General features: G+C 41.9%; 1 protein-coding gene across 1 annotated transcript; it reads left to right on the forward strand.

The window, feature by feature from the left end:
- The first annotated feature begins 11328 nt into the window (after positions 1-11328).
- Positions 11329-12279, forward strand: LOC101604421 (olfactory receptor 2AG1-like). Its single transcript, XM_004650709.2, has one exon. The coding sequence runs from the start codon at positions 11329-11331 to the stop codon at positions 12277-12279; it is 951 nt and encodes a 316-aa protein (XP_004650766.2).
- The last annotated feature ends 3220 nt before the right edge of the window (positions 12280-15499 follow it).

The raw sequence follows: 15499 nt of genomic DNA on the forward strand, positions 1-15499 counted from the left end.
GCATTTGGAGTTTGTTTGCAGTGGCTGGAGGCCGATGCATGCCCATACTCTTTCTCTCCCTTTTTCTGTCTTTCTCAAATAAATAAAAAATATTTAAAATAACAACAGAAACTAACAAGAAATGCTGGTAAGGACGTGGAGAAATAGCCTTTTTTAGTCTCTTGTTTCCCTGCCTGTACATAACGTTATTAACGTCATGAAATCCTATTTATCAGTCCCTTCTGTTATTTCTTGGGTTATTGGCATCCTTTTCAGAAAGTCTTCTGCACAGACGAGCATGCACTATATTGGTTTTTATTCACAAAATACATGATGGTTTATATTGTTTGGAAACTAACTTGCTAGAACACAGAATGACTTGTAAAGGATTCTTTAGACTAGTTTAGCCTCTGTGCACATTTGTGTTGGATTATGTTAATTAGATTAATTAAGGTGGGAAGGACCACCTTAACTGAGGACATTGTCATCCTGTGGGCTGGGGTCCTGGACAGTATAAAAAGGAGTGAGCTGGCTGTGCCTTCAGTGAGTGCTCTGCTTCCTCACTGTGCTGACCATGACCAGCTGCCTCAGGCGCCTGCTGCCATGGCTGCCCCAAATGGAAGTGTAAATTAAAATGAACTCTTCCTCCCATAAATAATTGTTGACAACATTGTGTCCTAGCAATAAGAACTTAAGAGATAAATTAGATGAACAAAGACAAATCTTCAATACTCCTGGGTAACTATAAAATGATGATGTGTGTCAATCATATAGAATAGAATTAAGGTGACAGACTTCCAGTCAAGATGGTGACCACCCAACTACACCACACCTCCCCGGGAAAAGACAAGGCATTAAGTGTTCACTGGGTCTTTTAGGGAGAGCAGCCTCTAACAGATCACCAGTGGGAGGGTGCAGAGGGGGAAAAAAAGGGAATAATTTATTCCCTCCCTTGCAGGTAGCCTACCAGTCCTCCAACACCCCCCTCCCTAAGCAGCTGCCATAGCCATAGTCCAAGCCTCAGGATATTCCTGCATTACTGTAGGAAAGGGGACCGAGGCCAGCATAGTTCCACTTGCCTCCTGGGCAGGGGCAATGCCCTGCTACCCCTGCCCACATGTGACCTTGGGCGGGCTCCATTCTTCCATCTGCCTGCCACATGTGTCAGCTTAGCCTGCTCTGCCCATTTTTCCACTTACTGCTCTGGCTGCTTGTCTGTACGGGCACAAGCTCAGGCCCATTCCACTTGCCCGTGCAAGCTTAGGATCACTCTGCCTGTCCGCCTGTGCCAGCTCAGGCCCAATTCCCCATCTGCTGGGTGCCCATCCATCTGCCTGTCCCCAGTGTCCTGCCATGCATGAGCTCAGGCTGTTTTTGCATACTACCTCAGGCTGCTCCGGCTTCCCACTGCGAGTGAGCTCAGGATGATCCGCCCACTCACTAGTTAGCTCAGGATCACTCTGCCACCAGCTTGCCCACCTGCTAGCTCAGGCCAGCTCCCCCAAGAAGCACCACTTCCTCCGCCCATCAAGACCACAGTCCTACTCTCCCTGCCCATACACTGTGATGGGCAGACCGCAGTGCAAAAGAAATAACATGAAAAATCAAATGCAAGTAAATCCACCCAGTCCTACAATGAATGTCTCTAATCAAAACGTAGAAGAGACATTAGGATCAGAACACCAAAATGAATCTATGAGCAATGCATCCCTGACCAAGCTACAGGTAGAACTTGTAAGAATGTCAGAGCCACATGATGGGTCATGACATGCAGAGACATTTATCCTACCCATAACTGTGGGCTAACTCCACAATGCATGACCCATGTACCTCAACAAGGAGGGGCCAATGGGGAGGAGGTAGGTCACTGATGAAATGGTACCAAACTGACTGTATTTGCTGAATACAAAACTAATTAATAAAAAATTTTAAAAAAAGATCTGATGAGGGCTGGAGAGATGGCTTAGCGGTTAAACGCTTGCCTGTGAAGCCTAAGGACCCCGGTTTGAGGCTCGGTTCCCCAGGTCCCATGTTAGCCAGATGCACAAGGGGGCACATGCGTCTGGAGTTCGTTTGCAGAGGCTGGAAGCCCTGGTGCGCCCATTCTCTCTCTCCCTCTATCTGTCTTTCTCTCTGTGTCTGTCGCTCTCAAATAAATAAATAAAATTTATATATATATATATATATATATATATATATATATATATATATATAAAGATCTGATAATGAATAGGGCTTACCAAAATGTCTGTTACATAGCAGAAGCTCAAAGATATTAACTTGGGAATAAATAACTACTTAAGTGTAAACAACAAAAAGAAAGAAAGAAAGAAAGAAAGAAAGAAAGAAAGAAAGAAAGAAAAGCAATAAAGGATCAATATTTGTGTGGATGCTGCCATCACTAGACTAGACCTAATAGATAAGAAAAGGGAAGGAGTTCAAAGACAGTTAAAAGATCTGAAGGAGAGTGAAAAAAAAATAGGACCTCAATTAGCGATGCTAAATGAAGCCATAAGGAAATGCAAGGATGAATTCCAAGAAGCATCAAGAAAATCAGAAAATGATATGACAAGAGAGCTTGATAGAGGGATGGAAACTATACATAGAAAAGTAGTCGAAAATTAAAACCTAATTGAAGAAGCCCAAAACTCTTTAGCTGCTCTCAAGGATAGAGTCAGCCATGTGGAGGATACATTCTCTGATCTGGAAGACAAGACAGAAGAAACAGTTCAAGGGTTCAAAATTTTCAATAAGTTCAAAAATTTCTTTGAACAGAAGATGAGGGAATTGTGGGATACCCTCAAATTTCCTAACATCCAGATCATGGAAATACCAGAAGGGGAAGAGATTCAGACCAAAGGCATGGAGAACTTATTTAACAAAATCATCAAAGAAAACTTCCCCACTCTCTCTCAAAAAAAAAGGCCCATCAAGATACAAGAACCTAACATAATTCCAAACAGATTGAACCAAAAGAGAAACTCTCCAAGATATATTGTCATTAAGACTCTATACATTGACACCAAAGAGAAAAACCTAAAAGCAGCTAGGGAAAAATAGCACATCACTTTTAAAGGTAACCCCATCAGAATTACTTCAGTCCTGTCAATGGAAACCTTGAAAGCCAAAAGGGCCTGGAATGGAATACTGCAAAGTCCCTATGGTTTCCAACCCAAACTACTTTATCCAGCAAAAGTATCCCTCATAATAGATGGTGAAAGAAAAACTTTCCATGACAGAACTCAGCTTTACAATTATATGAACACAAAACCAAACTTACAGAGAGTATTTCAGGAAAATCTCCACACAGAAATAATCAACCTCAAATGCCTACAAGATCACAATAACCAGACTCAAAGAAGGCACAAAATACTTCAAAGTCCATGAAAACACCAAACCACATATACCAACACAATATGGCAGGAATCAAATCAAACCTCATAGTCATTACCCTAAATATTAATGGCCTTAATTCACCCATCAAGAGCCACAAGCTAACAGGATAGATAATAAAATTATATCTCTCAATCTGTTGTCTTCAAGAAAACCACTTCACCACTAAAGACAGACACCTCCTCAGGGTGAAAGGCAGGAAAACAATATTCTAATCAAATGGGAATAAGAAACAAGCAGAGATCATTCTCAGTGAACTTACCCAATCACAGAAAAAAAAATCAACACATAGTCTCACTCATCTACAACACCTAACCTGAATCTATCCAAGATACCTTACATACCCAGCAAGCACCTCATGGACTAGACAATAGGATGAATGGGGAGGGCGGGGAGGGCATCGAAGGGTGGAAAACAGTAATCTGGACCCAAATGGCAATGGTACCATAAAATTCTACCTCCTAAAAGACAGACCAAATGGCTGAACTTTCACTAGACCCTTACAGGAAACACCTGAACCACAAGACACTGGAAAGGGTAGGATCAAGACTAACCTAAATCTTCTACATCTTCCCTCCCTCCCTCTCCCCTTTTCCCCCCCCTCTCTCTCCTCTCTAACTCTTGTATATTAGTTATGTTTTTCCTCAATTTCTTAGTGGGCACTGACCTGTAACCCCCACTACCAGCTTGGGGCTACCATCCACAATGAGCCTTTGATCAGAGAAACCTACAAGGTTTCCCAAAACAATGACAGACTTCTGTCAGAGTATTTGATGACCCACCAAAGGCCAGTGGTAAGACCCTATTGCTGAAGACTCCATATGCAGCTAACACATAAAATGGAACAGCATGGCTGGAAGCTGCAAGAGAGTCAGTCCCCAGACAGTCAGTGTGTCTAGTGCCAGAAGGTGCTACATGGGCGACTGGGGGAAATGACCGATATCTGTCCAAGCAACTCATTGTCTAACCTAATTAGCAACAAATAACTGATGTGATGCCCACACAAGTGCAACTGTGGCACACAGCCATGGTGGGGAACCAACTGCTCTTTATTTGGCTAACTGATCCCCTCAGTGGTATGAGACCCATAGCTGGAGCTGGGAAACAAGTCAGAACCATACCCAAACATAAGCCCACTCTCCAATCTCAAGCTACCATCAATCATGGGGTACAAGAAGGCCTACAACTATCAAACTCTCTATCAAAAAAGTAATTGTTATCTCAATTTTCTGGGTGCTAACTTACTCTCCGTTGGAGAATCTGCTTCTCTTTTTCAGATATATGCAGATCCTAAGGAGAGAACCACCCCATCATACCTCAAAAGGGCCCCAGCTGAAACTAAGTATAATTGACAAAACAAGCAAGGGTGCTGTTTTCGTGGTGAACCTGGTACCAGCACTAGGTTGAAGGAGATCGACACAGAGAAAAATCAACTCCGACCAAATCAGAGATCCCAAGACACAGAGGCTCCCAAGACTTCATCACTGAAGCAGGCCTAAAATGAACACAACGTGGCTCAGGGAAATTTTGTGAAAGAGGTGGCAGAAAGAATGTCAGAGCCACACTGGGTCATGACACGCAGAGACATTTCCTCCTACCCATAACTGAGGACTAACTCCACAATGCATGACCTATGTACCTCAACAAGGAGGGGCAAGGGGCGGGGAGGACAGGAAAGAGGCTAACAATGGTAAAAACTTGACAATATTCACTGAATACAAATATAATTAATAAAAAAATAAGGAAAAACAAGAGTAGAATTCAGGCAATGTACCGCGGTTTTGAGTCTTCTCAGTTTCTACCGCCTTCTCCGGAGAAAGTTCTCTGGCTAGCCATGAGAGAAGCTCTCATATTTAATTTGTCTGTTTTCTACAATGCTTCCTGGGCCTGGGAGGACATAATACAGATGACTTGTCTCCAATCAGGCCCTCAGCTTTCTCCTGTCATTCTGATAGGTCTTGGGTAAACATAGGATTCATTGCCATCTGTAAAAAAGTAGATTCTTTTTTATTTATTTATTTTTTTTGAATTTTTATTAGTATTTTCCATGATTATAAAAAAATCCCATGTTAATTCCCTCCCCCCCACTTTCTCCTTTGAAATCCCATTCTCCATCATATTACCTCCACATCACAATCATTGTACTTACATATATACAATATCAACCTATTAAGTACCCTCCTCCCTTCCTTTCTCTTCCCTTTATGTCTCCTTTTTAACTTACTGGCCTCTACTACTAAGTATTTTCATTCTCACGCAGAAGCCTAGTCATCTGTAGCTAGGATCCACATATGAGAGAGAACATGTGGCGCTTGGCTTTCTGGGCCTGGGTTACCTCACTTAGTATAATCCTTTCCAGGTCCATACATTTTTCTGCAAATTTCATAACTTCATTTTTCTTTACCACTGAGTAGAACTCCATTGTATAAACGTGCCACATCTTCATTATCCACTCATCAGTTGAGGGACATCTAGGCTGGTTCCATTTCCCAGCTATTATAAATTGAGCAGCAATAAACATGGTTGAGCACATACTTCTAAGGAAATGAGATGATTCCTTCGGATATATGCCTAGGAGTGCTATAGCTGGGTCATATGGTAGATCAATCTTTAGTTGTTTTAGGAACCTCCACACTGATTTCCACAATGGCTGGACCAGATTGCATTCCCACCAGCAGTGTAGAAGGGTTCCTGTTTTTCCACATCCCCGCCAACATTTATGATCATTTGTTTTCATGATGGTGGCCAATCTGACAGGAGTGAGATGGAATCTCAATGTAGTTTTAATCTGCATTTCCCTGATGACTAGTGACGTAGAACATTTTTTAGATGCTTATATGCCATTTGTATTTATTCCTTTGAGAATGCTCTATTTAGCTCCATAACCCATTTTTTGATTGGCTTGTTTGATTCCTTATTATTTAACTTTTTGTGTTCGTTGTATATCCTAGATATTAATCCTCTATCAGATATATATCTGGTGAATATTTTTTCCCAATCTGTAGGTTGCCTCTTTGTTTTTTTCACTGTGTCCTTTGCAGTGCAAAATCTTTGTAATTTCATGAGGTCCCAGTGATTAATCTGTGGTTTTATTGCCTGAGCAATTGGGGTTGTATTCAGGAATTCTTTGCCAAGACCAATATGTTGGAGGGTTTCCCCTAAAAAAGTAGATTCTTTAACCAAGAGTAAATTAGGGCAACATTGACCAAATGGCATACATGTATACAACTAAAAGACAGTTTGATGTGTATAACCTCTCCATTTAGTCAGGGAACATAAGGTTTCCTCTGTGGTCTATGACCTTCTAAACCATAGGCTTTTGACTTGGTGTTAGTACCACGTGTGACTTTCCTCCCACTGAGATGGCATCATTTTCAGTCAGAGAGCAACTGAAAAAACTCCACTGACAGTGTGCCCAAGCAAGTGGATCCTGAAAGCTACAAAATAATTGGGCAATCTGTCATAAACTTAAGCATACTCTTCCTTTGCAACTAAGCAGTTTCCTACTGGGTCATTATGTAAGAAAATAGATAATCTTTGCTCATGAATATTTATACTGGACTTTTTCACAATCACCCAAATGAAACAATGTAAATGTCCACTGAATGTGGAAGGAAAAACAGACTATGGTATATCCACACAACTATATTCTGTTCTGTAGCTTATGGGAAAGGACAAAGACACACAAGGAAACAGATGAATCTCAAACAGCAACACTAAATATAAGAAGCTAAACTTACAATGTGGTAAAATGTATATGTTTTTCTGGAAAGGAGACGAGATACATGGCAGGGGGGACTGGGTGAGGGAAAGGATGCTGATTAAAGGGTGATAAAGAATCCTTGGTGATTATTGCATGAATTTATTTCTTAGAACTTGAAAAGATATATTTTCAAAAAGGATTGATTTTATGGCATTTAAATTGTGCCTTATATAAAAAATGAATAACGTGATGCTGCCTTCAAACAAAAAACACATTGTATGTGCATATTTATGTAGTTGTGTGTGTGTGCTTGTGCGTGTGTGAATGCGTGTGTATGTGTGTGTGTGTGTGTGTGTTTCTCAAGGGAAAACTTGGTGTGTGTTTGCATTGGACCTCTCCTCCCTTGTTTGACCAAAGGCCTCCTGTCCATTGTTGTTCACTGCTGCCCCCTTGCCGTCAGTGCTCTGAATTACAGAAGTCTGTCATGGTTTCAAGTTTTTGTGGGGGTGGCTATGCAGTTTGAGCAATAAGTGGTCCATCCAGAGTCATCTCCCCAGAGGGAAATTATATGAATATGAAGCTTTTAACATTCTTTTCCTGTATGCTTCACTAAGTGTGCATAAAATAGTCCCAAGCTGTTACCTTTGTGGCTTTTTCAAAAAATTTATTTATTTGAGTGTGACAGAGATAGAAAGAGACACAGAGAGGAGAGAGAGAGAGAGAATGGGCGCGCTAGGGCTTCCAGCCACTGCTAAGTAACTCCAGACGTGTGAGCCTCCTTGTGCATCTGGCTAACGTGGGTCCTGGGGAATCGAGCCTCAAATCCATGTGTGGTTGTGGTTCTGTGTGATGATAGTTGCAGTACACAGGAGCCTAAGCAGTTTGGATCCTTCCTTGAAGGGGGAGAGAGAGTCTTTCCTCTGGCTTCAGACCTCATTTGCCAACAGAAAAGCTCTAGCAAAGCAGAGGAGGGAACTCACCCAAGAGGATTCATTAGCATCTTATTCCTGGAGCAGCATTTCCAAGAGAGGCCACTTCAGCTGAGAGATAAGTCCCTTTGAGGATATGCAGAGGAGAAAGCAGGGAGAGGAGGTCATGGGATCAGAAGACAGAGCAGCTTACTGCAGGACTAGGTGGTTCTTGGCTTAGTGCTAACCCCAGGGACATTTAGGTGGAGCACAACAGGGCCTTTGGGCGTCTCTTTTCATTTCCACTTCGTACATGAAGCTCTGGTCTTTGCACCCAGATGGCAGTATTAATAAAGCAGCCTGGTCGTCTGCAGGCAAGAATGCACTCTGAAAGCTGCTGCCAAGCTAAAGGTCCCTCCTGAAACCTGTCCAGCAGAAGCCGTTTCTACCCATTCTGCTCAGGTGCTAGATTAGGAAATTCATCTTTGTGTTCCAGAGGAAGCTAGCCAGAGACTGCCAGCTGCCTGGCCGTGCCCCTGCCACCTCCAGAGCACATCCGCAGATGAGAGGAAGGAAGAGCAGAGCCATCCCTTCTGGCTTTAGCTATACATCTGATATCCCTCACCAACCTTGATGACTTAGCCCGTTGAGTACTGGTAAACAAAACCTCTTCTTCCCTCCCTGCTTCTGTAATAATATCTTCAGAACTCAAGAAATCCCTAAGGAAGCTGTGGTGAGCAGAAATCTAGGCTTCCAACACCTGAGGTAAGGGAACCGTGTCCCTCTTCTTTTGGAAATACACTGCATTTGTCCATGTTAAATCAAAAACTAACAGTCCATAGCAAAGGCTTAGCATCTAAACTACTGTGACTATAAGCTTCTCTGATGGTTTGGCCTCCATTGACCATGGAATTTCCCTGTTTTTATTTGTTGACTATGAAAAGATATTCAGTTAACACTGACAAAATTATCTGTGCTGTAGCCTAGACTTCAATGCCTTCTTCCTGGAAAGAATATTAATAGCTGTCTTTAGACTCTGTGGATGTCACTGGCTTCTAATACTACATTTTTATTTAAAAGACCATGAAGGGCTGGAGAGATGGCTAAGGTACTTGCTGCAAAGTGTAAGGACCTAGGTTCAATTCCCCAGTACCCTTGAAAGTCAGATACCCAAGGAGGTACATGTGTCTGGAGTTTGTTTACAGTGGCTAGAGGCCCCTAGTGTGCCCATTCTCTGTATTTTCCTCTCTCTCTTTCACTCTCTCAAATAAATAAATAAATATTTTAAAAGACCATGTAAAAATATGACAATAAACTGACAATAAACTTGTTGCATGTTCCCATATATTTTAATTGTTATGGTGATATCGACACCAGACGAATACAATGGGAAGGAACACCATGTTTATGTACATGTACATATGACACGGCGGGATTAATGTTTTCTGGAATGTTCAGCGTTCACCTCTTTAATTTCATGCTGTGAGCTGGCTTTATCTGTTTTGGTCCATGGCGCACAGCACTGCCTCGTGTACACTCACCCTTGCCTGTCTGCGTTAGCTTCTCCATAAACAGAGCACCATGTACCAAGAGCAGTTTTCTACAAGGGAAGCTCAAGGCCCCTGTGCTCCTGGCATGCAGCAGGAAAGTGATCATGAGGGCCAAAGGAAGGATGGAGATTATAACACAAAATGGCTCTTTGTTTTGTTCATTTGCTGCATAAATACTCACAGACTCATTTTTCTGAAGGTTCCTCACTTGTTGCATTTCCGTGTCTGCCCAGACATGCACTGCATCATTATATGGTAAAACAAATATACAAACAATATTAACAATTACCAGATAGGTTTAGCTTTATCTAAAAGTAACACTTTCTCAAACTCTCTGTTGCCTACTTTTTGTCTATAATCCTTTCTTGGGCTCAAGGAGAATGTTGAGTTGAGAAATAGAGGTAACTGAAGTAGATAAACTTGTGCTCTTCCATTGAGACTTGTATCTGTAGTCTGGAGTCCAAAAAATAAATTTGCACTTAAGTGTAGAGAGAAAGCTGGGAAGTGTGAAATCCCAGCACTTGGCAGACTGATGCAGGAGGATCGTGAATCTGAGTAGAGCCTGGGCTAAGTAGAAAAAGAGTCCTTCTCAAGCAAAGGAACAAACAAAGAAGAAAACATAGAAAAAGAAACTTGTTAAAAATTTATATCTCTATATCTGTTGAGAATATCATATTTAAAACATGTTTATGCAGAAAATTACCTTTTTTGTTGTAGACAATAAGAAAATGTCACATTAAATTGCATACATATCTGAATGGCTCTTAATTCTTAAGGGAAATAATTTAAAATATCTTGAATGATAATTGTTCTGATTTAGTGTCATGAAACATTTTCATGAAGCAACCTCTTAGTCATATCTCTATAATTAAGAGGGATCATTATTTATTAGCTATGTACACAGTCACGTTGGTACCATCGTTAGCCTCCTCCCAGTCCTCCCCTTTCTGCAGGGACCCCCCTCATTGGGGAGTATGGGTCGTGCATTGTGGGGTTAGCCATCAGTTATGGGTAGGAGACAATGTCTCTGTGCATAATGACCCAACTTGTGGCTCTAACAATCTTTCTGCCCCCTCTTCCACAAATTTCCCTGAGCCATCCATGTTGGGTTCATTTTAGGTCTACTTCAGTGATGAGGTCTTGAGAGCTTCTGTGTCTCTGGATCTCTTGTTTGATAGGAGTTCAGTGCTCTCTGTGTCTATCTCCTTCACCCTTGTGCTGGTACCAGGTTCACCAAGAAAGCAACACTCTTGCTCATTTCTCCAGTCGCTGTTGGTTTCAGCTGGGGCCCTGGTGAAGTGCGATGGGCTGTTCTCTCCTCAGGATCTGCATCCATCTCAGAAAGAGAAGCCAATTCTCCAACAGAGAGTAAAGTCAGCACCAGATAGATGGGATAGCCATTATTACTTTGGAGAGAATTTAATACCTGTGGGCCCTCTTGTAGCCCACAATTGGTGGGAGCTTGATAATGGAAAGCAGGCTTATATTTTGGATAGGGTTCTGACTTGTTTCCCAGCTTTGGCTATGGGTTCTGTTCCACTGAGCAGATCAGTTAGCCAAATCAAGAGCAGTTGGTTACCCCCCATTGCTGTATGCCAAGGAAGGATCACTTTTTTTTTTTATCAATATATAATTAAAGGTCAGACATTTGGAAATTAGGAAGCAATTTTATAAGTGGGAAACACATTATCTTACTGGGCTCATGTTGGACATGGTAAGATGTTATGAAGCAATAGTGCACTGTCACTAAACTTTACTGTGCCATTTGTTTCAGAGAAGTAACAAAGTTCACAAAATGGAGCTCCAGAACTCCACCTGGGCCAGTGGCTTCATCTTGGTGGGGATTCTGAATGGCAGTGGCTCTCCTGAGCTGCTCTGTGCCACAGTCACAGCCCTGTACCTGCTGGCCCTGACCAGCAATGGACTGCTGCTCCTGGTCATCACAATGGATGCCCGGCTCCACGTGCCCATGTACATTCTTCTCGGGCAGCTCTCTCTCATGGACCTCCTCCTCACATCGGTCATCACCCCCAAGGCAGTCATGGATTTTCTGCTCAGAGACGACACCATCTCCTTTGGGGGCTGTGCCCTTCAGATGTTCTTGGAACTGACGCTGGGTGGTGCAGAGGACCTTCTTCTTGCCTTCATGGCCTATGACAGGTATGTGGCCATCTGTCATCCTCTGAACTACATGATCTTCATGAGTCCGAGGGTCTGCTGGCTCATGGTGGGCATCACGTGGATCGTGGGAGCCCTGAGTGCCCTTGTGTATACCATATACACCATGCACTATCCCTTCTGCGGCTCCAGGAAGGTCAAGCACCTGTTCTGTGAGATCCCGCCCCTGTTGAAGCTGGCCTGCGCAGACACCTCCACATACGAACTCATGGTTTATTTGATGGGTGTTGGATTTCTAATTCCTCCTCTTGCTGCCATCTTGGCCTCTTATACACTAATTCTCTTCACTGTGCTCCACATGCCCTCAAATGAGGGCAAGAAAAAAGCCCTTGTCACTTGTTCTTCCCACCTGACTGTGGTTGGGATGTACTATGGGACAGCTACATTCATTTATGTCCTGCCCAGTTCCTTCCACAATCCCAAGGAAGACAATATCATGTCTGTTTTCTACACAATTGTCACCCCAGCTTTGAACCCCCTCATCTACAGCCTTAGGAATAAGGAAGTTCTTGGTGCTTTTAGGAGGGTCATTGGAAAATGTATGTTGACAACACACTCAACCTCCTAGGTAGTTCTAATTGCCAGCCACCTTCTAAAAGTAATTCTTCCTCAAATCACAGGAATTCTAACAATGAATTACTTATTGTAAATCCTTGAGGTTATTGGGCAATATGAGAACATAACTATTCTTTTAAATTGCTCCTTAAATCATGCTTTTAAGCTTTATTTATTCGAGAGAGTCAGAGAGAGATAGAGAGAGAGAGATGGAGAGAATGGGTGCACCAGGGCCTCTAGCCACTGCAAATAAACTCCAGACACATGAGTCACCTTGTGCATCTGGCTTACCTGGGTCCTGAGGAATTGAACCAGCGACCTTTGGCTTTGTAGGCAAACACCTTAACTGCTAAGCCATCCCTCCAGCCCTAAATCATGTTTTATACATATGTTTGACACTATTTAAAATTGTTTTCACTCATTTAAAAAAAGTCGCTCTTCATTTTTTAATTAAGCTGTTCAAATAAGATGTTCTGAAAGGTATTTCCAACTTGGATAGGACCCTTTAGCTTCTTGGCCCATATTGGACAATCTTAACAACAAAAGAAAATTTTCATTTGGGTAAAATGAGTCTCAGATATCAGCGTGAGAGGAACGTTGAAATTTGTAGTGTGAATGTCTATTCTGTGTCATCATAGGTTTGGGGAGTTTTTATTTTTTTGGTATTATGGCTCAGTTAAAAGATCTTGGTCTATGGGAATGTTTGAACATCATTAGGATTGATTAAAATTATGGGACATTTAAAGATGGACTGAATACATTGCATTTTACATCATTGATGGTTATCAGTTTATGGGGGCAGGGGCAAAATGTGGTGGTTTGACTCAGGTGTCCCCCATATACTTAGGTGTTCCACCTGATGGAGATATGGGAATTAACACCCCCCTGAGACAGTGTATTGTAGAAGGGATTGAGGCGGGGGGGCTATGGATATTATAGCCAGCTTTCCCTTGCCAGTGTTTGGCACACCTGATGTTGTCCAGGAGGTAACATCCACCCTCTGCTCATGCTATGCTTTTCCCCTGCCATTATGGAGCTTCCCCGTGAGTTTGTTAGCCAAAATAAACCTTTTTTTTTCCACAATAAAAAAAATTTGCACAAATTTTAAACTAACTAATCTTGCTAAAAAGTGCTATCAACAATGGCATACTATTGTAATATCCTATCTGGTAGAGATTTGCATGATGTTAGCTTTTCACATCTTTCCATGTGTTGGTCTTTCAGAATGCTACAACAGATATCATTGCTTAGATTGTGTGTATGTATGTGTGTGTATACAGAACCGCATTATTTAACGTGTATTGCTTTTTATGGAAACTTGCTAATTATTTTCCCATTTTAAAGTTAAATTAAAGTAGCATTATAACTGCTTTGTTTATGACACCAAAATAAGTTAACGACATAGATATTAAACAAGAAGTAGTGGTTACCAGAAGCTGAGGATAGTTGGGGCTGAGGGAATGTGTAGGAAATTATTGACCAATGGGTGCTGACTTAAGGTTAGATAGGCCAAATGGCTTGGGCATACTAGTGCACCGTAAGGGGACTGCAGATAACAGTAATACAGAATACATTTTGAAAGATTTGAAAAAAAAATTTGAAACTTTTTACCACAAATAAATGTTAAATCTTCAAGGAGTTAAACATATTCAATCTTATTAAAATAATATCAAATGAGGGCTGGAGAGATGACTTAGTGGTTAAGGCATTTGCCTATGAAGCCTGAGGACCCAGGTTTGATACCCCAGTATCCACGTAATCCAGATACTCTAAGTGGCGCATGCATCTGGAGTTCATTTGCAGTGACTGGAGGCCCTAGCCTTTCATTTCTTTTCTTTTCTTTTCTTTTCTTTTCTTTTCTTTTCTTTTCTTTTCTTTTCTCTTCTCTTCTCTTCTCTTCTCTTCTCTTCTCTTCTCCTCTTTTCTCTGCCTCTTTCCTATCTCTCTCTAATAAAATGAAATAAAATATTATAAAATGAACACATGTTTGTAAACACAATATGATGTATCATTAATATATAAAATTTATGCTTTTAAATAATTTATTTATGAACTTAACAGTATGAACAGAGTGTGTTGGTCACATCCCCATTAGGTTATAGTCATATCTTTTCCACTCAGGGCCATTTTCAGTAGAGTTATTGGTATGCACCATGTGTTATGAATGCATCAGTCAGTCTCTGTTGGGGGGAGGAAGAGGAAAGGGGATGTCTCAGGGTTCTTCTTCCCACCATGTGGCTCTTACAGTCTTTCTGTCCCCTCTTCTACAATGTTCCCTGAGTCTTTGGTTTGAGCTCTGCAACCCCTGGATTTCTGCTTTGGTGAGTCTTGAGTGTCCTCAGTGTCTGTCTCCCTGGAGCTGGTCATCAGATTAGCAGTGAAAGCAGAACTCATGTTTAAATTGCCAATTCCTCTGTAATTTCTCCTGGACCCTAGCAGAGGTGCTAGAGGTGGCTTATCTCGTGCTAGGCAGTCAGCTATCATTTCTTATTGTATTGATGGATCTTTGTTCTCCCAGGTTTTTCTGCCAACTGCAACCAAAAAAAGCAATAACAACCAAACTATAGAAACATATTCTCCAATTCAAAGTGAGGTGAGCATGGGTTAAAAGGGATAAGTATAGTTATTTATTCTGATGGATGTTGTTGCAGCCCAGTTCGCATTGCTGTTAGAAATCACCCAACCAAGAGCAGCTTCTGGAAAAAGAGATTTATTTTGGCTTACAGGCTCAAGGGGAAGCTCCACAATGGCAGGGGAAAACGATGGCATGAGCAGAGGGTGGACATCACCCCCTGTCCAACATAAGGTGGGACACAGCAACAGGAGGGTGTGCCAAACACTGGCAAGGGGAAACTGGCTATAAAGCCCATAAGCCCGCCGCCAACAATACACTCCCTCCAGGAGGCATTAATTCCCAAATATCCATCAGCTGGGAACCTAGCATTCAGAACACCCAAGTTTATGGGGGACACCTGAATCAAACCACCACAGATGTAGCCTCTCCTCTTCGTGAAAGACTAGTGGGGTCTTCACTCTAGAGTCTCTGGCCATCAGATCCATGGGATTCTGACTTTGTTCTCAGTACTACTGTGTGGGGTGATGAAATGAACAAACAGTTCATAAAAGAAGAGACACAAATAACAAATAGATTTGTTTCTTTTGTTTTTTGAGGTAGGATCTCACTCTAGCCCAGGCTGACTTGGAATTCACTCTGTAATCTCAAGGTGGTCTAG

This window comes from Jaculus jaculus, chromosome 3 (assembly GCF_020740685.1).
Source record: "Jaculus jaculus isolate mJacJac1 chromosome 3, mJacJac1.mat.Y.cur, whole genome shotgun sequence".
Classification (NCBI taxonomy): domain Eukaryota; kingdom Metazoa; phylum Chordata; class Mammalia; order Rodentia; family Dipodidae; genus Jaculus; species Jaculus jaculus.